The following is a 24,063-nucleotide window of genomic DNA, read 5'->3' on the forward strand; positions in this document are numbered from 1 at the left end:
AAGTTGTGCTGAGAGTCCATCGGAAGCACTTTAGAGTGAGGCTCTTAGCTTACTGTAAGTCATGCTGCTGGATGATGGCATGGCACATGGGCTTGATGCTTTTGTACTTAGCAGGATTCAGGAATCAACAACACAGAGAGAAATATTAAAATAAAAATGATTTTGGGAGTGGGACCCAGGCATGTGGCTCTGTAGAAAAGCGCCTTAGTGAAGGGATGTATTACTTACAGTAGGACTGGGTTGTGTTCAGTATGCATATTAAACTTGTTTAATGAACATACTCAGGTAGTATTTCTTCCGTTTCAAATAGTGTTCTACGGCTGCGTGCCTACTGAACACGACTCTGTGGTTGCAGTGATGTGGTAATTTGGTACCATCAGAGGTTGTACAGAAAGTACTAGATTGTAGGCTACTGTTACGTGGAAATGGTAGAACTGACCTGTTAGAGCAAGTGTATGTTGAATGATGTATGTTACTGTTTCTTTCCCCCCACAGGCAGAGTATGAGGTCAGTCCAGATGAGAAGAGGAGGGAGTGTGCTCAGGAGCTCCTAGACAAGTACTTCAGCCCAAAGGTACAGTAGAAGAACCCCTATTTTCAGCCAATGAGTGATTTGATGTCAACTATTCAATAATGGTGACGTGTGGTTTCCCGGACCCAGATTAAAACTATTCACGGTCTAAAAATCTATTTAAATTAAGATACTCCATCGAGCATGCTTTTTAATTCAGGAGAGGGCTTAATCTGGGCCTATGATGTCATATATATGAAATTCACGCTGTATTGTGTTCCATCCCCCTGTAGTCAGAGGATCATGTCCCCGAGTTGGGGGAGGAAATGATGGGTCAGTTTACAGAGAGACTGGAGCAGGAGCAGGAGCCCTGTAAAGAACTCTTCAACGAGTGCACCAAGTGAGTCTGTTAACACAGAAACCCAGTCACAGAGAATAAACTAACATCAATACTTACTTAGCATATGGGATATATTCAAGATTGGAAAAGGTAGATTTTTTTTTTAATGATCATCACACCATTATTCAACGAAGGAAGTCAGTTAAGAATAAAGGGTCATTTTCAGTGATAAAATATGCCAAGAGGCAGAATTTCTGAGTTTTCCTTTAAATTGTCTCCTACATTGTGCAACATCCTGTGAAAGGTTGTTCACACTTGTTGTATGGGCATGTCAACAGCATTGAGTGTGTGTGGCGGCTGATGAAAATAGTTCTAATCAATCAACCCTAGCAACTTCAATCACCCGCCATTCCATTCAGCAACATTTATATTCTAGAACATTCTCACAACATGAACAGACTCTGTCATTCCTCCATCTGGTTGGGGTTAATGAATGTTTAGATGTGAACTGATGTTTGGGAATAGTAGACAGAGAGATGGGCCCATGGCAGCATTGTACATGTGTAGTAGGGCCTGGAGATTTTCCTGGCCATGTGACCTGACCAGAAAAAACTCAAGGCCTTAGGGAGGGACCAGAGTATTTCCTGTTTAGGTCATGTAGTGGGCTGTATGTGTTCTGACTGTGTTCTGTCCTCTGTTGTAGACTGATCCATGACTACCTGAGTGTGGCTCCCTTCGCAGACTACCTCGACAGCATGTACTATAACCGGTTCCTGCAGTGGAAGTGGCTGGAGAGGTATGGTAGCCTACTAGTTGAAATCAAAGTAAAAATGACATACTCACACACCCTTTTGCTGCTTCCCACACTTATGAGCACACACACACACACACACACACACACACACACACACACACACACACTCTTATCAGCCTGAGAACCTCACCTCAACACAGCACGAGTGATTACATGTTACGGTAACTTCACACCGCTCCATAGTATCCTCCTAGTCACGTGTACTCAACTCTCAATGGGGCTGTGTTTTTGATATGCTCTGCTGTTAATTCTCTAATATTGATGTGATTTATATATATATATATATATTAGTGGCTCTCAAGGTTTCCTCCTATCTAGAGTTATTCTTATCAACTGTTCCTCAACTTGGTCTCATGGGTTTTTAGGCCAGTTTACCGTTAAGAGCTTTGTGACAAAAGTATTTGTTAAAAGCTCTACACAACGCACATACAATGTTATGAAGCGATTGATAGTGTTCCGGATAGTGGCATTGTGATGTACTGTATAACCTACACTTTTGGTTTAATTTCCACTCATACTTCAAATCAAGCTTTATTTATACAGCACATTTCAGACATGGAATGATTAACAATGTGCTTCACAGGAAAAAACTCAACTGAAATATTTACCTCATAATTAACCTAAGAGGATGAAAAGCAAAAGAATAACAATAGAGACTGAAAAACTAAAAAGCACCTTAAGCAAAAGCAAAGCTAAGTTTTAAGATCTCATATCAATATAACTACAGTTTCGGCCACCCTCGGGTTCTCTGGCAGGCTATTCCAGATGCTGGGGGCGTAATAACTAAAGGCTGCCTTTCCCTGCCTCGTGGTCCTAGGCTTTGTGATAGTTAAAGTGCCAGAGGACCTGAGAGACCTACTGGGCACATAACTTAAACTCATGTCTGACATGTATTGGGGTGCACAATCATGGATTGATTTTAAAAACCAATAGAAGAATCTTAAAATGTATTCTAAAACTCACAGGCAGCCAGTGCAGACACCTTAAAACTGGTGTAATACGTTCTCTCCGTCTGGTCCTATATGGGCCATTTAAAGACCTTTAGCCCAGCAGGCCTATCATACATGGAATGGTCTCTATATTTATTTACATTTGCAAACAGAACATGTCTCCACTCAGCCTAGCAGAGCGGCAAGGCTTGTGCAATGCCTTTCCCATAATAGTCATAGATTAAGTTTACCCACACACTTTCATCACTTTGGCTGTTTCGTAAATGGCACCTTTAGTGCACTACTTTTGACCAGGGCCCATAGAGTTCTGGTCAAAAGTAGTGCACTATGTAGGGAATAGAGTGCCATTTTGGGACGCATCCTTTGACTCACTGTAAATATGCCAACACTTGTTAAAGGCCTTAAGAAAGTTGTCTCATCTTGTCTTTGGTGCTGGGCCAAACTCAAGTCTTTCTCTACAAGATAAAACAGAACATTTGACAGAATAGTATTTTTAAAGCAAAAACATTGTGAAAGTGTAATGGTCAAGCCGTTTACTTACAAAGTCAGATGTGTATGTTCCTGTGCATTGCTGCTGTACAGTCAGTGTATGTCCATGAAGTTGAGCAAATTTCCCCCACATTGGACAATAAAGTTGTTGTTTTCTATTGTATTGACCCTCTTCTCTGTGTCCTCATAGGCAGCCAGTCACCAAGAACACATTCCGACAGTACAGGGTATTAGGAAAGGGAGGCTTTGGTGAGGTAAGGACTCTCTCTGTTTCTCTCTTTAACTAAAGCATACTTTCATTTAGAATGAGATTTTAGAAGTGAAGTTAGTCTAAAGTTAGTCTCTTCATCAACTTGTAAATGATCAACAAGGTCCAACAAGGATCTCAGTCTGGATGTAATTTGATGGGCCTATAAAATTATAAACTGTGTGTTTGGGATATAACTGCCATTTAACTGGTGTCATCTTGTGGTGTGAAATAGGTCATGCCACCATTTCATTGTATTTACTGGGTCAAAGAGTAGACATTGCAATGGGGTGTTCATCACTTTTCTCTTGACCCCCACCCTCCTCCTCTCCCTTTCTCTCTCTCATCCACTTCTCTCATCAGGTGTGTGCTTGCCAGGTGCGAGCCACAGGAAAGATGTATGCGTGTAAGAAGTTGGAGAAGAAGAGGATTAAGAAGAGGAAAGGAGAGTCCATGGCCTTGAACGAGAAGCAGATTTTAGAGAAAGTCAACAGTAGGTTTGTAGTAAGTATTCGAGCTACCTATTTACCCCCTACCATTTGTCACGTATGTATAAGATATGCACTGTATGTAGGGTTGTGCGATATCAAAATAATTTGAATATATGTTTTAGCGCAATGTTCCAAATGCCTTTATTGCAAGTCTCTAGGTTTTTTATTTGGTCTTGTCTCATTCGCTCCTTCTGAGCTGTGTGCACTGTGCACCTTCCCACTCGCACACAGACACCAAGCCCCGCCCTTTGCCACTCACAGCAACAAAGATAAAAGATCACTTCTTCCTGTCTGAAAACAAACAGTTTCAACTCGCTATTTGCATTTGAGGTTTGGTCGATTTTCCCTTCTAACGATACCCTTTTTATGTCTCAACTTCCAAAATGTAGAATAGAGTAGATCCTACTAAAACGGGAGTTATCAATGAACATGATTGTGGAAAATGAATGCTCAGTTTCTGCAGTACCGTAAGCAGCATTTTAGCTACATACTATTATGTGCTAGCTCTCTAGTCTGTGTTTTATAAATGTGCAATGAGCATAAAAATAAGCATTTATTTAAGGAATTGGCAACTGTTCTCATTCTGAGAAGTAAGCATCTTATCCAGGATAGCCACTTGATTTCAACATCTAAACAAAGTGAACAGGCTGTTGTTCAAACAGTTGGAGACGGACAGGAGCGTGTGTTCATAATAGTTCAGCTGTTCTACCTTGTTAGCGAGCATATAGATCCAAGTTGGCTAGACTTGAAATACAAAGATTAGCTGGCTACTCACTAGAGATGATTTGAGATCTGTGTTCATTTTCTATAATGCCTGCTACAAGTAGTTGGTCATTATTAGTGGATGTGCAAGGTTTTGGTTAAATTTGTAACAAAAAGAGCATTTTCATCGACAGACATGAAAGCCAGATCAGTGATTATTGCACCAAAAAAAAGCATGTTAAACTATACCGAACAAGAATATACCCCCTGGGGAGCCAGGCTCAGCCAATCATAATTAGTTTTTCCCCACAAAAGGGCTTTATTACAGACAGCAATACTCCTCAGTTTCATCAGTTGTCCAGGTGGCTGGTCTGACGATCCCGCAGGTGAAGAAGCAGGATATGAAAATCATGGGCTGGCATGGGAAAACGTGATATGTGGTTGTGAGGCCTGTTGGACGTACTGCAAAATTCTCTAAAATGACATTGGTGGCGGCTTATGGTAGAGAAATTAACATTAAATTCTCAGGCAACAATTCTGGTGGACATTCCTGCAGTCAGCATGCCAATTGCACACTCTCAAAACTTGAGACATCTGTGGAATTGTCTTATGTGATAAAACTGCACATTTTAGAGTGGCATTTTATTGTCCCCATCACAAGGTGCACCTGTGTAATGATCATGCTGTTTAATCAACTTCTTGAAATGCTACACCTGTCAAGTGGATGGATTATCTTGGCAAAAGAGAAATGCTCACTAACAGGGATGTAAACACATTTTTGCACAACATTTGAGAGAAATAAGCTTTTTTGTGTGGATGGAAAATTTCAGGGATCTTTTATTTCAGCTCATAAAGCATGGGACCAACACTTTACATGTTGCGTTTATATTTTTGTTCAGTATATTTTGATAAAATAATGTAATTATTAGTAGGTCTTGTTTGTGGAAGGCTTATATTTAGCCTTGGTATAATTTTTCAAGCCCTGATTTAGATTACATTGTTATTCCTAACTGTTTGAAATGCAGTGTATTGACCTTAAATTGTCCAACAAAGCTTATTTAGAGAAAAGATGAACAAAATAGATCGAGTCGCTCATAAGTTTGAAAAAAAAAAAATTGGGCTAAAAATCCTATTTGTATGTACAGTATATGTAATATATTTAATGTATACAGTACATGATCTACATTCATATGCTGCACCACTTACTCATATTTCGACCAAAGATGTCAAGATGTCTGAACTCATTGAATTAAACTGTTGACCGCAACATAAACACTTTTGACCAGTTGAGTCTAGATGGCTCTTCCAGACGACTGTGTGATAGCTCGTAATAATAATAATAATAAAAACAAGACTAGTAATTTAAAAATAACATCAGGGTTTGGTTCGTTTTCATTTCAAGTGACCCCACACAATCCATTTTAGACTTATTTTATTTGGACATCCATCAGTCAGTGATCCAATGTTCTGGCCAAAAGTGGACTTAGATGTTCATTCTGTTTCCCACACACACTCCTCTCCTTCTCTTAACTCATAGCTTCAAACTTGTCTCTAAGCCCAGGGTCATATTCATTAGGGCACACCATAACAGAATGTAGCGAAAACAAGCGCTTATTGTACAAGTTCAGGTAGTCCCTCCCTGTTTAAGTCTGTTTTCTTTTGTTTGGTGCCTAATGAATATGACTGTGTTGTCTGTCTCTCATGGAGGTGAGTCTAGCGTACGCCTATGAGACGAAGGACGCTCTGTGTCTGGTGCTCACCCTGATGAACGGAGGAGACCTCAAGTTCCACATCTACCACATGGGAGACGCTGGCTTCGAGGAGAAGAGGGCTGTGTTCTACTCTGCCGAGCTGGCCTGTGGCCTTGAGGACCTGCACAGAGAGAGGATCGTATACAGGTCAGGCTGCACACACAGTCTCTCTCTCTCACACACACACACACACACACACACACACACACACACACACACAAGGCTGTTCTAGGGGAATGGTTTAGCGGGTACTCAGCTTTCTGCTTACAAGGCTGCAGGAACTTTATGGAGCATATTTAGTGTTTACACAAGTATCAGCTTACAAGGGAGGATGGAGAGAAAGAGAGAGCGCTTCATGTTTTCAAAAGGGAGAGAGAGAGAGATGGAGAATGATGGCTAGCAAGATGTAGATTGAAAGAAAGGGGGGAGAGGGAGAACAATAAGTAGTAAGATGTAGAGAGAAACAAAGAGAGAAGGAGTGATGGAGAGCTTGTCAAAGTTTTGTAAATCTGTCCCTCAGCTGCTCACAATGCTGTTGGAGGCGATAAAAGTTAGTTCTTAGTTTCATAACTCTGGGTATTTATCTCTTCTTCCAGGGACCTGAAGCCTGAGAACATACTATTGGACGACCATGGTGAGTAGAGATAGCAATAATATGAATGCCCACTTGTATACAAGTAAATAAATATTCTAATGGACCAACCCTGGTCTTGGAGACCAACCATGGTCCTAGAACAATAGCCTGTATACCTTGTTGTTCCAGCTGAGCACTACTTTAAAATAATTGATTCAACTAATCAAGGTCTTGATGATTAATTGATTAATAGATCCGGTGTGTTAGTGATGGGCTGGAATAAAAGCCTGCACACACACTGTAGCTCTCTGTAACCAGACCTTACTGCTTGTGTGAACCAATGCTGCCATTCTGTTATTCACCAATAGAGGGAGCAGATTGTCTATGAAAAGACTTGTCTCAAGATAGGGGCTCCTGCTTTCTCAAGGTTGTCAGTGAAGCCTGCTACCACTGAATGGTGCTCTTTAGCAAAACAAAATAGATAAGGTTTCCACAGTACATGGCTTTCGTGAGATCTGCTTTGACCAAAGGAAGCCCTCTATTGATATACATAGTCTCTTGTCCAGACTCCAGACTGGAGATAGCCTGTCAAATGACATCGGATTGAAGGGTATGCTAAGTAATATTGTATGTGTCTTGTTGTGTTGTCGTGATTGGCCGTACCCGGGGATCTCCATTGGTATGCATCGTCTGTGGGATAGCATGTCATTTGACATAAGGTTAACTGTTCCAGCATTAGGCAGTGTACTGTAACACAGTGTGTGTTGTGTTCCTTTAGGCCATATCCGGATATCAGACCTGGGCTTGGCTGTCCACGTGCCCGAGGGAGAGACTATCAAGGGTCGGGTTGGCACCGTTGGGTACATGGGTAAGTACATTCAACAACATTCAACAAAAGATATTCAACATATTGTTTTCATATACTGTTCCTGTACTGTATAATGAACAGTACCAATATACACGGAACAAAAAAACTCAACATGTAAAGTGTTGGTCCCATGTTTCATGAGCTGAAATAAAAAATCGCCAAAATGTTCCATACGCACAAAAAGCTTATTTCTCTCAAATGTTGTGCAAATTTCTTTACATCCCTGTTATTGAGCATTTCTCATTTGCCAAGACAATCCATCCACCTGACAGGTGTGGCATATCAAGAAGCTTATCAAACAGCATGATCGTTACACAGATGCACCTTGTGCTGTGGACAATAAAAGGCCACTCTAAAATGTGCAGTTTTGTCACAGAACACAATGCCACAGATGTCTCAAATTTTGAGGGAGAGTGCAATTGGCATGCTGATTGCAGGAATGTCCACCAGAGCTGTTGCTACCATAAAAGCTGCCTCCAATCTCGTTTTAGAGAATTTGGCAGTACGTCCAACAGGCCTCACAACCGCAGACAACGTATAACCACGCTAGACCTTGATCTCCACATCCGGCTTCTTCACCTGCGGGATCGTCTGAGGGGTGCTGGGGTTGTGCTGAGGAGTATTTCTGTCTGTAATAAAGCCCTTTTGTGGGAAAAACGTATTCTGATTGGCTGGGCCTGGTTCCCCAGTGGTAGGGCCTGAATGCCAAGTGGGTGGGCCTTTACCCTCTTATGCCCACCCATGACTCCCCCCCTGCCCAGTCATGTGAAATCCATAGATTAGGGCCTAATGAATTTATTTAAATTGACTGATTTCCTTATATGAGCTGTAACTCCGTAAAATCTTTGAAATTGTTGCGTGTTGTATTTATATTTTTGTTCAGTATAAATGAACAACGACATTCATAAAGTCATAAGTACTACGTAAATGCTTCTAAAATGATTTGTAATCATGTGTCTGTTTGTGTGCGCATACGTATGTATGCTTGCCTGTCATCCTAATGTGTGTGTGTCAGCTCCGGAGGTGGTTAAGAATGAGCGCTACACATTCAGCCCAGACTGGTGGGCGCTGGGCTGTCTGCTGTATGAGATGATCGAGGGCCAGTCTCCCTTCCAGCAGCGCAAGAAGAAGATTAAACGTGAGGACGTGGAGAGGCTGGTCAGAGACGTGGAAGAGGAGTACTCAGACAAGTTCTCAGAGGACACCAAGTCCCTCTGCAAAATGGTACCGGACATATTATCAACAACATGAGATCATGCTTTGTCTGTTGGCACAGGCATTTGCATATCACTATATATCTTTATAGTAGTGACTTTTATTTGTGAAGGCAGCGTCATGTTTAAAAAACATTTGCATTCGTGACGTACGTGGATGAAGGACGCTTTTATTCAGTTTTTTATGACTTCTAATATAAGCACAGAAGGTTGTCTTTGATGATTTTAAAACGAACTCCAAACACATAGTCCCAGTCAGTATCCACATAATAATAAGGAATTTTCCTCGACCATGCCCATAAATTGGGGAAAACCAACATTATTTCCTATTGACCCTCATTGTAAGAGGCAACTTCGTCCTCGATGTTATACAGAAACAACAAAATATACCGAGAAGCTGCTGTGTTGTTCAAATGTACATGTAGCCAGGTCAAAAATCCCAACCCACAGTTTGCAATGCTCCCATGTAAGGAAATAGAGCCTGCGAGAAGAGCCCTCTGGCTTGAGGCTATTCGGTGTGGTAAATGTGGGGATGCGTAGGCTACACGTAGCTATGTGTGTGTGGAAAATATTTAATCTCAGGTAAGACATTTAACTTGTACAGCCCGTTTGTAACTCCACTTACTACTTGTAGCTGTATAGTCCGTTTGTTTGTGTTGTTGGTCTTGGCTAGCCTAATGTTCCGGTCGGTTGCTAACTAGCACTCACTCAAGTGGCTGCTAGCATCGTCATGAAAAGGGGCATGAGGGAAGCGGTACAATATTACGTTTTTCTAAGTAGGGAGAATGCTAGGGAGCAGGCAATGTTGAATCTTTAGACACACTTTTCTTTAAATGTAGTTTTGTAATGAACTAAAACAAGCAGACAAGAAAATTGCTTTGAAAATGTCAAGTTTTTGCTGTGAGCCAATGGGGTGACTTAGGTAACCACATGTTGTTTTCCCCACAGATGGGCATGGTCGCAACATTTTTATCTATTACCGATTGGGTCTATACAGCAGATCAGTCAATCATTCATCAATTTAACAGCATAACATATTTACTTTGTTGCCTAGTAACACTGCTATCTCTCACTCTTGTCTCCGCCCAGCTGCTGGCCAAAGAGCCCAGTGAGAGGCTGGGCTGCCAGGGGGAGGGTGCTACGGAGGTGAAGGCCCACCACATCTTCCGATCCATCAACTTTAAAAGGCTGAAGGCTGGCAGGCTGAAGGCCCCCTTCACCCCTGATGTAAGGAAACACACTGTGGTCCAATCTGTTCACTGTACAGACGTCATCCTTCATAATGCAGATTTCAAGTGGCACATGTAGTGATGTTGTCATGGCATGAAAAATCCTTTTTGTCTTTATATGGTAGTCGTCTTGGTTAGAATGAATGAGCTGCCTCCACTTGATGTGACTGCGTGTGTGCATGCATGTGTTTAGTGCATTCAAAAGTAGGCTTGAAATAGACGTCATTCGGTCATTGATCTATACAAAATACTCCATAATGTCAAAGGGATACTTCAGGATTTTTACAATGAGGCCCTTTATCTACTTCCCCAGAGTCAGGGGGTGGCCAGTCCTCTTCTGGCTGTGCCGGGTGGAGATTATAACAGAACATGGCCAAGATGTTCAAATGTTCATAAATGACCAGCATGGTCCAATAATAATAAGGCAGAACAGTTGAAACTGGAGCAGCAGCACGGCCAGGTGGACTGGGGACAGCAAGGAGTCATCATGTCACGTAGTCCTGAGGCATGGTCCTAGGGCTCAGGTCCTCCGAGAGAGAGAAAGAAAGAGAATTAGAGAGAGCACACTTAAATTCACACAGGACACCAAATAGGTCATCAGTGACTCAACCCACTCAGGTGACGCACCCCTCCCAGGGACGGTATGAGAGAGCCCCAGTAAGCCAGTAACTCAGCCCCTGTAATAGGGTTGGAGGCAGATAATCCCAGTGGAAAGAGGGGAACCGGCCAGGCAGAGACAGCAAGGGCGGTTCGTTGCTCCAGAGCCTTTCCGTTCACCTTCCCACTCCTGGGCCAGACTACACTCAATCATATGACCCACTGAAGAGATGAGTCTTCAGTAAAGACTTAAAGGTTGAGACCGAGTTTGCGTCTCTGACATGGGTAGGCAGACCGTTCCATAAAAATGGAGCTCTATAGGAGAAAGCCCTGCCTCCAGCTGTTTGTTTAGAAATTCTAGGGACAATTAGGAGGCCTGTGTCTTGTGACCGTAGCGTACGTGTAGGTATGTACGGTAGGACCAAATCAGAGAGATGGGTAGGAGCAAGCCCAAGTAATGCTTTGTAGGTTAGCAGTAAAACCTTGAAATCAGCCCTTGCTTTGTCAGGAAGCCAGTGTAGGGAGGCTAGCACTGGAGTAATATGATAATTATTTTTGGTTCTAGTCAGGATTCTAGCAGCTGTATTTAGCACTAACTGAAGTTTATTTAGTGCTTTATCCGGGTAGCCGGAAAGTAGAGCATTGCAGTAGTCTAACCTAGAAGTGACAAAAGCATGGATGAATTTTTCTGCATCATTTTTGGACAGAAAGTTTCTGATTTTTGCAATGTTACGTAGATGGAAAAAAGCTGTCCTTGAAATGGTCTTGATATGTTCTTCAAAAAAGAGATCAGGGTCCAGAGTAACGCCGAGGTCCTTCAGTTTTATTTGAGACGACTGTACAACCATTAAGATTAATTGTCAGATTCAACAGAAGATCTCTTTGTTTCTTGGGACCTAGAACAAGCATCTCTGTTTTGTCCGAGTTTAAAAGTAGAAAGTTTGCAGCCATCCACTTTCTTATGTCTGAAACACATGCTTCTAGCAAGGGCAATTTTGGGGCTTCACCATGTTTCATTGAAATGTACAGCTGTGTGTCATCCGCATAGCAGTGAAAGTTAACATTATGTTTTCGAATGACATCCCCAAGAGGTAAAATATATAGTGAAAACAATAGTGGTCCTAAAACGGAACCTTGAGGAACACCGAAATTTACAGTTGATTTGTCAGAGGACAAACCGATATCTTTCCGACAGATAAGATCTAAACCAGGCCAGAACTTGTCCGTGTAGACCAATTTGGGTTTCCAATCTCTCCAAAAGAATGTGGTGATCGATGGTATCAAAAGCAGCACTAAGGTCTAGCAGCACGAGGACAGATGCAGAGCCTCGGTCTGATGCCATTTAAAAGGTCATTTACCACCTTCACAAGTGCAGTCTCAGTGCTATGATGGGGTCTAAAACCAGACTGAAGCATTTCGTATACATTTTTTGTCTTCAGGAAGACAGTGAGTTGCTGCGCAACAGCCTTTTCTAAAAGTTTTGAGAGGAATGGAAGATTCGATATCGGCCAATAGTTTTTTATATTTTCTGGGTCAAGGTTTGGCTTTTTCAAGAGAGGCTTTATTACTGCCACTTTTAGTGAGTTTGGTACACATCCGGTGGATAGAGAGCCGTTTATTATGTTCAACATAGGAGGGCCAAGCACAGGAAGCAGCTCTTTCAGTAGTTTAGTTGGAATAGGGTCCAGTATGCAGCTTGAAGGTTTAGAGGCCAAGATTATTTTCATCATTGTGTCAAGAGATATAGTACTAAAACACTTGAGCGTCTCTCTGGATCCTAGGTCCTGGCAGAGTTGTGCAGACTCAGGACAACTGAGCTTTGAAGGAATACGCAGATTTAAAGAGGAGTCCGTAATTTGCTTTCTAATAATCATGATCTTTTCCTCAAAGAAGTTCATGAATTTATCACTGCTAAAGTGAAAGCCATCCTCTCTTGGGGAATGCTGCTTTTTAGTTAGCTTTGCGACAGTATCAAAAAGGAATTTCGGATTGTTCTTATTTTCCTCAATGAAGTTAGAAAAATAGGATGATCGAGCAGCAGTAAGGGCTCTTCGGTACTGTCTTTCCAAGCTAGTCGGAAGACTTCCAGTTTGGTGTGGCGCCATTTCCGTTCCAATTTTCTGGAAGCTTTTCTGTGTACCAGGGAGCTAGTTTCTTATGAGAAATGTTTTTAGTTTTTAGGGGTGCAACTGCATCTAGGGTATTGCGCAAGGTTAAATTGAGTTCCTCAGTTAGGTGGTTAACTGATTTTTGTCCTCTGGCGTCCATGGGTAGACAGAGGGAATCTGGAAGGACATCAAGGAATCTTTGTGTTGTCTGCGAATTTATAGCACGACTTTTGATGTTCCTTGGTTGGGGTCTGAGCAGATTATTTGTTGCAATTGCAAACGTAATAAAATGGTGGTCCGATAGTCCAGGATTATGAGGAAAAACATTAAGATCCACAACATTTATTCCATGGGACAAAACTAGGTCCAGAGTATGACTGTGACAGTGAGTGGGTCCAGAGACATGTTGGACAAAACCCACTGAGTCGATGATGGCTCCGAAAGCCTTTTGGAGTGGGTCTGTGGACTTTTCCATGTGTATATTAAAGTCACCAAAGATTAGAATATTATCTGCTATGACTACAAAGTCCGATAGGAATTCAGGGAACTCAATGAGGAACGCTGTATATGGCCCAGGAGGCCTGTAAACAGTAGCTATAAAAAGTGATTGTGTAGGCTTGCATAGATTTCATGACTAGAAGCTCAAAAGACGAAAACGTCATTTTTTTTTTTTGGTAAATTGAAATTTGCTATTGTAAATGTTAGCAACACCTCCGCCTTTGCGGGATGCACGGGGGATATGGTCACTAGTGTAGCCAGGAGGTGAGGCCTCATTTAACGCAGTAAATTCATCAGGCTTAAGCCATGTTTCAGTCAGGCCAATCACATCAAGATTATGATCAGTGATTAGTTCATTGACTATAATTGCCTTTGAAGTAAGGGATCTAACATTAAGTAGCCCTATTTTGAGATGTGAGGTATCATGATCTCTTTCAATAATGACAGGAATGGAGGTCTTTATCCTAGTGAGATTGCTAAGGCGAACACCGCCATGTTTAGTTTTAGGTCGAGGCACAGACACGGTCTCAATGGTGATAGCTGAGCTGACTACACTGACTGGACACTTCATACTGGACACAGACACACAAAAATTGTATCCACGAGTTGGGGAAGTAGATAATGGCATCATTGAGAAAATCCCAAGGTATCCCTTAAAAGTGAAAATATATATATATATTTTTTTTAACAAATTAAATAACTCTGTCTGCCATACATACAACATCTGTAAGGTCCCGCATGACCCCAAGTCACTTTGGATAAAGGCGGTGTTACGATAAAGGAGTGAGGAGGTGTGGAGTCAGGCGCAGAGAGCAAAAGATGTGGGAAAAAACACGCTTTAATGTCCCGGAAACATAACATGAACCAAAAGTAGAAAAACAAATGATCAGAAATATAAACGGACAGCGTGAAACCCAAATACAAACAAAATACACTCAAGCTACAAAACAGACTAACAAGCCCGCACGAAACAGAAGTGGGCTGAACAAACTATATATAACCCTACCCTAACAACCAAACAAGAAACAGGTGATACCAATCAGACAACCAAAGGAACACAGAACAACGGATCGGCGATAGCTAGTAGACCGGTGACGACGACCGCCGAGCGCCACCCGAACAAGAAGGGGAGTCACCTTCGGTAATATTCGTGACAGTACCCCCCTCCCCCTGACGCGCAGCTCCCGCAGCGCGCCGACGCCGGCCTCAGAGAAGACCCGGGTGCCGAGGCGCTGGGCGATCCGGACGAAGGCGATGGAACTCACTCAACATAGATGGATCTAGAATATCCCTCACCGGAACCCAGCACCTCTCCTCCAGACCGTACCCCTCCCAGTCAACGAGGTACTGCAAGCCCCTCACCCGGCGTCTCGAGTCCAGAATAGCTCGTATCTTGTACGCCGGGGACCCCTCGATGTCCAGAGGAGGCGGAGGAACCTCCGGAACCTCACCTTCCTGCATGGTACCAGCTACCACCGGCCTGAGAAGAGACACATGAAACAAGGGGTTAATACGATAATAAGAAGGAAGTAATAATCGATAACAAACCTCGTTTATTCTCCTCAGGACTTTAAATGGCCCTATACACTGCGGACCCAGCTTCCGGCAGGGCAAGCGGAGGGGCAGGTTTCGGGTCGAGAGCCAGACCCTGTCCCCAGGTGTAAACACGGGGGCCTCACTGCGGTGACGGTCAGTGCTCTTCTTCTGCCTTATACTCGCTTGGCGTAATGACTCTTGGACAGCCCTCCAGGTCTCCTTAGAGTGCTGCACCCACTCCTCCACCGCAGGAGCCTCAGTCTGGCTCTGATGCCACGGTGCCAGGACTGGCTGGTACCCCAACACGCACTCAAATGGTGACATGTTGGTAGAGGAGTGGCTTAGTGAGTTCTGGGCTATTTCTGCCCAGGGAATATATCTCGCCCACTCCCCTGGCCGGTCCTGGCAATACGACCGCAGAAACCTACCCACCTCCTGGTTCACTCTCTCCACCTGCCCATTACTCTCTGGGTGATACCCTGAGGTCAGGCTGACCGAGACCCCCAGACGTTCCATAAATGCCCTCCAAACACGGGAGATAAACTGGGGGCCCCGATCAGAAACTATATCCTTGGGCACCCCGTAGTGCCGGAAGACATGGGTGAAAAGAGCTTCCGCAGTCTGTAGGGCCGTAGGGAGACCGGGCAATGGGATAAGACGGCAGGACTTAGAGAACCGATCCACAACGACCAGGATCGTTGTGTTACCCTGAGAGGGGGGAAGGTCAGTTAGAAAATCCACCGATAGATGGGTCCACGGCCGTTGTGGAACGGGAAGAGGTTGTAATTTACCTCTTGGCAGGTGTCTAGGAGCCTTACTCTGGGCGCACACCGAACAGGAGGAAACATAGAATCGCACATCCCTCCTCAAAGTGGGCCACCAGTACTTCCTCTCAAGACCTCGCACTGTCCTAAAAATACCTGGGTGACCCGACGAGGGTAGACAATAAGCCCATCGAATCAATTGATCACGAACAGCCAGCGGCACGTACCTACGACCCTCCGGACACTGGAGGCGCAGGTTCCTCCCTTAGCGCCCGCTCGATGTCCATGTCCACATCCCATACTACTGGTGCCACCAGCTTAGCTGCCGGAATGATGGGAGTAGGATCGATGGACCTGTCCTCAGTGTCATAGAGTCTTGACAGCGCGTCGGCCTTAGTGTTGAGGGAACCTGGTCTATATGAGATAGTGAAACGAAATCTGGTGAAAAACATGGCCCACCTTGCCTGACGAGGATTCAGTCTCCTAGCTGATCGGATATACTCCAGGTTACGGTGGTCAGTCCAGATAAGGAAAGGGTGCTTAGCCCCCTCAAGCCAGTGTCTCCACACCTTCAGGGCCTTAACCATAGCCAACAACTCCCTATCCCCCACATCATAATTCCGCTCCGCTGGCCCGAGTTTCTTCGAAAAAAAAGGCACAGGGGCGGAGCTTCGGTGGCGCACCCGAACGCTGTGAGAGCACCGCTCCAACCCCAGCCTCGGATGCGTCCACCTCTACTATAAACGCCAAAGAAGGGTCCGGATGCGCCAACACCGGCGCCTCAGTAAACATCGCCTTCAACTTATGAAAAGCTCAGTTCGCCTCTGCTGACCACTGTAAACGCACCGGCCCCCCCTTCAGCAGTGAGGTAATAGGGGCAGCTACCTGACCAAAACCCCGGATAAACCTCCGGTAGTAATTGGCAAACCCCAAGAACCGCTGTACCTCCTTTACCGTGGTCGGAGTCGGCCAATTACGCACAGCCTTTACGCGGTCACCCTCCATTACCAACCCAGAGCTGGAAATGCGATAACCCAGGAAGGAAACTGATTGTTTGGAAAACTCACATTTCTCCGCCTTCACATACAGGTCATGCTCCAGCAGTCGTCTAAGAACCTTGCGCACCAGAGATACATGCGCAGTGCGTGTAGCAGAGTAGATCAAAATATCGTCAATATACACCACTACACCCTGTCCGTGCAGGTCTCTGAGAATCTCATCCACGAAGGATTGAAATATAGCTGGAGCATTCTTTAAACCGTATGGCATGACGAGGTACTCATAATGGCCAGAAGTAGTGCTAAATGCAGTTTTCCACTCATCCCCATCCCGAATACGCACCAGATTATAAGCACTCCTGAGATCCAGTTTAGTGAAGAACTGCGCTCCGTGAAATGATTCCACCGCCGTAGCAATGAGAGGTAGTGGGTAACTAAAACCCACCATGATGGAATTTAGACCTCTATAATCAATACACGGACGTAAACCACCATCTTTTTCTTCACAAAAAGAAACTCGAAGAGACAGGTGACATGGAGGGCCGAATGTACCCCTGTCCCAGAGCACAACTGGTACAGGAGGAGCTTCCTCCTCCGATCTCCCTAGACGCGGTCCCTCCTAGCTCCATCGGGATAGGAGCAGGAGGGTCAGGAGGTAGAACTGGCAGGACCCTTTCAGAACGTCCGCGAGCAGCTAGCAGATGGTCCAACCGGATCGACAGGTCTATCAGTCCATCCAGGCTAAGTGTAGTATCCCGACAGGCCAGCTCCCTACGGACGTCCTCTCTCAGGCTACATCTGTAATGGTCTATCAGGGCCCTGTCGTGGCCAAGGTCCAGAACTCCAGTGCGAAGTCCTGCGCGCTCCTCGTCCCCGGTCTGAGATGGAACAATCTCTCACCCGCCGCTCGACCTTCTGGAGGGTGATCGAACACGGCCCTGAAACGGCGGGTGAACTCCGGGTAATTGTCCTTCGCTGAGTCGGGCCCGTTCCAGACCGCATTAGCCCACTCCAGGGCTCTACCGGTAAGGCATGTGATGAGAACCCACACTCTCTCCTCCTCCGAGGGAGCCGGCCGAACGGTGGCCAGGTAGAGGTCTAGTTGAAGCAGGAATCCCTGGCACCCCGTCGCTGCTCCATCGTACTCGCTCGGAGGCGTAATGCGCAGAGCGCTGGAACCGGATCCAGATGGGGAGATGGTAGAGTTGCTGGTGGGAGGGTCGGTGGGGTAGTAGGGAGACCATTCCTCTCCCAACGATCCATCTTTTCCATCATCTGATCCATCGCTGATCCTAGGCGATGGAGGATAGACGTGTGATGAAGGACTCTCTCCTCCATAGTAGGAAGATGAGTGGTCGCTGCTCCTGCTGACTCCATATCGTGGTGCGGGCTTCTGTTACGATAAATGAGTTGAGGAGGTGTGGAGTCAGGCGCAGAGAGCAAAATATGTGGGGAAAAACACGCTTTAATGTCCCGGAAACATAACATGAACCAAAAGTAGAAAACAAATGATCAGAAATATAAACGGACAGCGTGAAACCCAAATACAAACAAAATACACTCAAGCTACAAAACAGACTAACAAGCCCGCACGAAACAGAAGCGGGCTGAGCAAACTATATATAACCCTACCCTAACAACCAAACAATAAACAGGTGATACCAATCAGACAAAACCAAAGGAACACAGAACAACGGATCGGCGATAGCTAGTAGACCGGTGACGACGACCGCCGAGCGCCACCCGATCAAGAAGGGGAGTCACCTTCGGTAACATTTGTGACAGGCGGTTACTAAATGGCATATGCATTCGGAAAGTATTCAGACCCCTTCCCTTTTTTCACATTTTGTTATGTTACAAATGGATCAAATATATATTTTGCCTCAATCTACATACAAAAACTGCTTTTTTGAAATTTGTACACACTTATAAAAGAGAATCTGAAATCAGAACCTTTACTTAGTACTTTGTTGAAGCACCTTTGGCAGCGATTACAGCCTCGAGTCTTCTTGGATATGACACTACCTTATTTACATAAGTATTCAGGCCCTTTGCTATGAGACTCAAAATTTAGCACACACCATAAGGTCCCACAGTTGACAGTGCATGTCAGAGCAAAAACCAAGCCATGAGGTCTGTTAGGTTCTAATTCTAAGAGTTAAACACTCAACGGACATTATGAAAGCTTAACCAAGTTTATTCTGCCCAGTGGGTCAATATAGCTGCATTCAGACAAAACATGTTTCCACCACCACAAGTATATATACTCCAATTTAGGCACTCCTCCTTCTCTCCAATCCTTACATCTATTATGGTTCGACAAAGACAAAGTAATAGGGTAATAAACCATAATTTCTCCCTTGAGGGGTTGAGGTCAGGTCAGATCCTCTTATTTGCCTAATCCACAGATGTCCACCCGTTTTCCCTATAGCAATCCTGTGTCTTCCTCCTGTCCACCCAGCGCCATCAGGCTCCTAGAGATACCGATTCACTTCTGATGTAAAAACCCTCTAAACCTCAGCACTCCATCAGTGACATGAATAAGTATATTCTCAGAACCCAACAGGTCGAAGAAATTGTCTGTTGCGCTTCAAGACCGGATTGTGTCGCGGCACAGAGCTGGGGAAGGGTACCAAAAACATTATGCAGCATTGAAGGTCCCCATGAACAGAGTGGCCTACATAATTCTTAAATGGAAGAAGTTTGAAACCACCAAGACTTCCTAGAGCTGAGCTATTGGGGGAGAAGGTCTTGGTCAGGGAGGTGACCAAGAACCCGATGGTGACTCTGACAGAGCTCCAGTGGAGATCTCTGTGGAGATGGGAGAACCTTCCAGAAGGACAACCATCTCTGCAGCACTCCACCATGCAGGCCTTAATAGTAGAGTGGCCAGACTGGTCTGATGAATCCATGATTGCCGGGTTTGGCTGTTGTAGGCTGTCATTGTAAATTTGTTCTTCACTGACTTGCTTAGTTAAATAAAGGTTGAATAAATTAAGAAATATAACTATTTGGCCTGAATGCCAAGTGTCACGTCTGTAGGGAACATGGCACCATCCCTACGGTGAAGCATGGTGGTGGCAGCATCATGTTGTGGGGCTGTTTTTCAGCGGCAGGGACTGGGAGACTAGTCAGGAATGAAGCAAAGATGAACAGAGCGAAGTAGAGAGATCCTTGATGGAAACCTGCTCCAGAGCGCTCAGGACCTTAGACTGGAGCAAAGGTTCACCTTCCAACAGGACAATGACTCTAAGCACACAGCCAAGACAACGCAGGAGTGACTTCGGGACAAGTCTCTGAATGTCCTTGAGTGGCCCAGCCAGAGCCCGGACTTGAACCCGATCTAACATTTCTGGAGAGACCTGAAAATATCTGTGCAGTGACGCTCCCCATCCAACCTGACAGAGCTTGAGTGGCTCTGCAGAGAAGAATGGGAGAAACTCCCCAAATACATGTATGCCAAGCTTGTAGTGTCATACCCAAGAAGACAAGAGACTGTAATCGCTGCCAAGGTGCTTCAACAAAGTACTGAGTAAAGGGTTTGAATATTTATATAAATGTAAAAATCAGTAAAAAATAATAATAATAATAATAATTCCAAACATTTCCAAAAAACAGTTTTTGCTTTGTCAAAATGGGGTATTTTGTGTAGATCGATGAGGGGGGAAATGATTTAATCAATTGTAGAATAAGGCTATAACAAAATGTGGAAAAAGTCAAAGGTTCTGAATACTTTCCGAATGCATTTCAAGCACAGACTAAACTACAAAGACCAGAGAGCTTTTCAGAAGTCTCATAAAGGGCAGTGATTGGTAGATCAAATCAGTCATTGAATATCTTTTTAAAGGCAGCTATTTCTATCTCGGTGACAATGAAGGTCCTTACTGTTTTATTCATTTATTTTTTAAATGGTTAAAAAGAGACAGAAATAGCTTCTTAGCAAAGAGCAATTTCTCAAGCAAGAATTTTGCCAGGAGTGGCCTGATTGAGGGGATTAATTGGCCAAGATTATGGGAGGGATATGTAATCTGAAAACAAGCTGTTATTGGAAACTCTTTGTTATTGGTCTATTAACTTATACTGCCTGGTGATGTCGCCAAAACTCCATCCCACCAAAACAGGATGAAATTTCAGGTGGTCTTTACAAACCTCTCTTCCACTAAAAGGACATTATCATTTTCACAATTTCATAGTGGGGAAATAAACTGACAGAGCTTGAGAAGGATGGGAGAAAATCCTCAAATACAGGTGTACAGATCTTGTAGTGTCAACCTGAAGAATGGTGACGGAGGGGGGATGGCTGCCGTTTTACGGGCACCTAACCCATTGTGCTATATTCTGTGTTTTTTCGCATTGTTTGTAACTTATTTTGTACATAATGTTGATGCTATCTTCTCTTATGACCAAAAAGAGCTTCTGGATATCAGAACAGCGATTACTCACCTCGACCTGGTCGAAGATTAGTTTTTTAATGAGTCTGACGCGAAGAATATAATGTCTAGTTTGAGAAACAGATGCCTCAAAAGTCCTGAACTGACAGCTTCATTAAATAGTACCTGCAAAACACCCGTTTCGACGTCAATGGTGAAGAGGCGACTCTGTGATGCTGGCCTTCTAGGCAGAGTTCCTCTGTCCGTGTCTGTTATTTTGCCCATCTTAATCTTTTCTTTTTATTGGCCAGTCAGAGATGGCTTTTTCTTTGCAACTCTGCCTATAAGACCAGCATCCCGGAGTCGCCTCTTCACTGTTGACATTGAGACTGGTGTTTTGTGGGTACTATCTAATAAAGCTGCCAGTTGAGGTCTTGTGAGGTGTCTGTTTCTCAAACTAGACACGAATGTCCTCTTGCTCAGTTGTGCACCGGGGCCTCCCACTCCTCTTTCTATTCTGGCTAGAGCCAGTTTGCTCTGTTCTGTGAAGGGACTAGTACACAGCGCTGTACGAGAACTTTAGTTTCTTGGCAATTTCTCGCATGCAATTGCCTTCATTTATCAGAACAAAAATAGACTGAGTTTCAGAAGAAAGATCTTTGTTTCTGGCCATTTTGAGCCTGTTATCGAACCCACAAATGCTGATGCTCCAGATACTCAGTTTAAAGAAGGCCAATTTTTATTGCTTCTTTAATCAGGACAACAGTTTTCAGCGTGCTAACATAATTGCAAAAGGGTTTTCTAATGATCAATTAGCCTTTTAAAATTATAAACTTGGTTTAGCTAACACAACGTGCTGGAACAGAAGTGATGTTTGCTGATAATGGGCCTCTGTACGCCTATGTAGATATTCCATTATAAATCTGCCGTTTTCAGCTACAATAGTCATTTACAACATTAACAATGTCTACACTGTATTTCTAAACAATTTGCTGTTATTTTAACTTCTTGGTGACGGGGGCAGTATTGAGTAACTTGGATGAATAAGGTGCCCAGAGTAAACTGCCTGCTACTCTGTCCCAGATGCTAATATATGCATATTATTAGTAGTATTGGATAGAAAACTCTCTGGAGTTTCTAAAACAGTTTGAATGATGTCTGTGAGTATAATAGAACTCATATGGCAGGCGAAATCTGAGGTTTGTACACTGCTCAAAAAAATAAAGGGAACACTTAAACAACACAATGTAACTCCAAGTCAATCACACTTCTGTGAAATCAAACTGTCCACTTAGGAAGCAACACTGATTGACAATAAATTTCACATGCTGTTGTGCAAATGGAATAGACAACAGGTGGAAATTATAGGCAATTAGCAAGACACCCCCAATAAAGGAGTGGTTCTGCAGGTGGTGGCCACAGACCACTTCTCAGTTTCTATGCTTCCTGGCTGATGTTTTGGTCACTTTTGAATGCTGGAGGTGCTTTCACTCTAGTGGTAGCATGAGACTGAGTCTACAACCCACACAAGTGGCTCAGGTAGTGCAGCTCCTCCAGGATGGCACATCAATGCGAGCTGTGGCAAGAAGGTTTGCTGTGTCTGTCAGCGTAGTGTCCAGAGCATGGAGGTGCTACCAGGAGACAGGCCAGTACATCAGGAGACGTGGAGGAGGCCGTAGGAGAGCAACAACCCAGCAGCCGGACCGCTACCTCCGCCTTTGTGCAAGGAGGAGCAGGAGGAGCACTGCCAGAGCCCTGCAAAATGACCTCCAGCAGGCCACAAATGTGCATGTGTCTGCTCAAACGGTCACAAACAGACTCCATGAGGGTGGTATGAGGGCCCGACGTCCACAGGTGGGGGTTGTGCTTACAGGGACATCATCATGTCTCGCTCCATTCACCAACGCCACGTTGCACCACAGACTGTCCAGGAGTTGGCGGATGCTTTAGTCCAGGTCTGGGAGGAGATCCCTCAGGAGACCATCCGCCACCTCATCAGGAGCATGCCCAGGCGTTGTAGGGAGGTCATACAGGCACGTGGAGGCCACACACACTACTGAGCCTCATTTAGACTTGTTTTAAGGACATTACATCAAAGTTGGATCAGCTTGTAGTGTGGTTTTCCACTTTAATTTTGAGTGTGACTCCAAATCCAGACCTCCATGGGTTGATAAATTTGATTTCCATTGATAATGTTTGTGTGATTTTGTTGTCAGCACATTCAACTATGTAAAGAAAAAAGTATTTAATAAGAATATTTCATTCATTCAGATCTAGGATGTGTTATTTTAGTGTTCCCTTTATTTTTTTTGAGCAGTGTAGTTTCATTTACTTGATTGCCTATCCAATATGCTGTGTCTATGGGGCCAAATTGCACTTCCCAATGCTTCCAGCAGATGTCAACAGTCTTTAGAAAATTGTTTGAGGCTTCTATTGTGGATAATAAGAGCTTTTTTTATAATAAAAAAGCTTTTCTTTAACAAGCAGGGACATTTCTAAGTGACCTCAAACTTTTGAATGGCAGTGTAGGGGTTCCTTTTGTCCAGGTGTGAAAGGGCAGTGTGGAGTGCAATATCCACAATAAGAGCTGTTTCAACAAGTGGACTAGGCTGAGGCCAATCAGTTGTTTACTGCGCGGTCACACGGGTGCGCCGTGCCTTCTTTTTCCTCTGTAATGAATACGCTATTGTCCGGTTGGAATATTATTGAAGATTTATTATAAAAATACCCTAAGGGTCTTAATTGCCCCTTGATTGTAAACATCGTTTGACATGTTTCTACAAACTGTAATGGAACTCTTGACTTTTTGTCTGGATTTTGCGCTCAAGCATTGTGCCTTTGGAATAGTGAACTAAAATCGGGAACAAAATGGAGGTATTTGGACGTAATCGAACAAAACAAAAATTTCTTGTGGAGTGCATTCTGACGAAGATCAGCAAAGGTAAGTGAAGATTTATAATGCTCTTTATGACTTTTGTTGACTCCACAATTTGGCGGGTAACTGTATGGCTTG

The 24,063-nt window shown here is 44.0% G+C and overlaps 1 protein-coding gene across 1 annotated transcript in view; it reads left to right on the forward strand.

The window, feature by feature from the left end:
- Positions 1–24,063, forward strand: part of LOC112257901 (G protein-coupled receptor kinase 6) — a 63,915-nt gene that overhangs the window by 26,521 nt on the left and 13,331 nt on the right. Inside the window, exons 4-13 of the mRNA XM_024431825.2 lie at positions 496–573; positions 804–910; positions 1,554–1,646; positions 3,294–3,357; positions 3,714–3,854; positions 6,251–6,441; positions 6,891–6,928; positions 7,647–7,736; positions 8,752–8,960; positions 10,040–10,177. Of these exons, the coding sequence (XP_024287593.1) occupies positions 496–573; positions 804–910; positions 1,554–1,646; positions 3,294–3,357; positions 3,714–3,854; positions 6,251–6,441; positions 6,891–6,928; positions 7,647–7,736; positions 8,752–8,960; positions 10,040–10,177 (1,149 nt within the window). The remainder of the gene's footprint in view (positions 1–495; positions 574–803; positions 911–1,553; positions 1,647–3,293; positions 3,358–3,713; positions 3,855–6,250; positions 6,442–6,890; positions 6,929–7,646; positions 7,737–8,751; positions 8,961–10,039; positions 10,178–24,063) is intronic.

Source organism: Oncorhynchus tshawytscha, linkage group LG09 (genome assembly GCF_018296145.1).
Source record: "Oncorhynchus tshawytscha isolate Ot180627B linkage group LG09, Otsh_v2.0, whole genome shotgun sequence".
Lineage (NCBI taxonomy): Eukaryota > Metazoa > Chordata > Actinopteri > Salmoniformes > Salmonidae > Oncorhynchus > Oncorhynchus tshawytscha.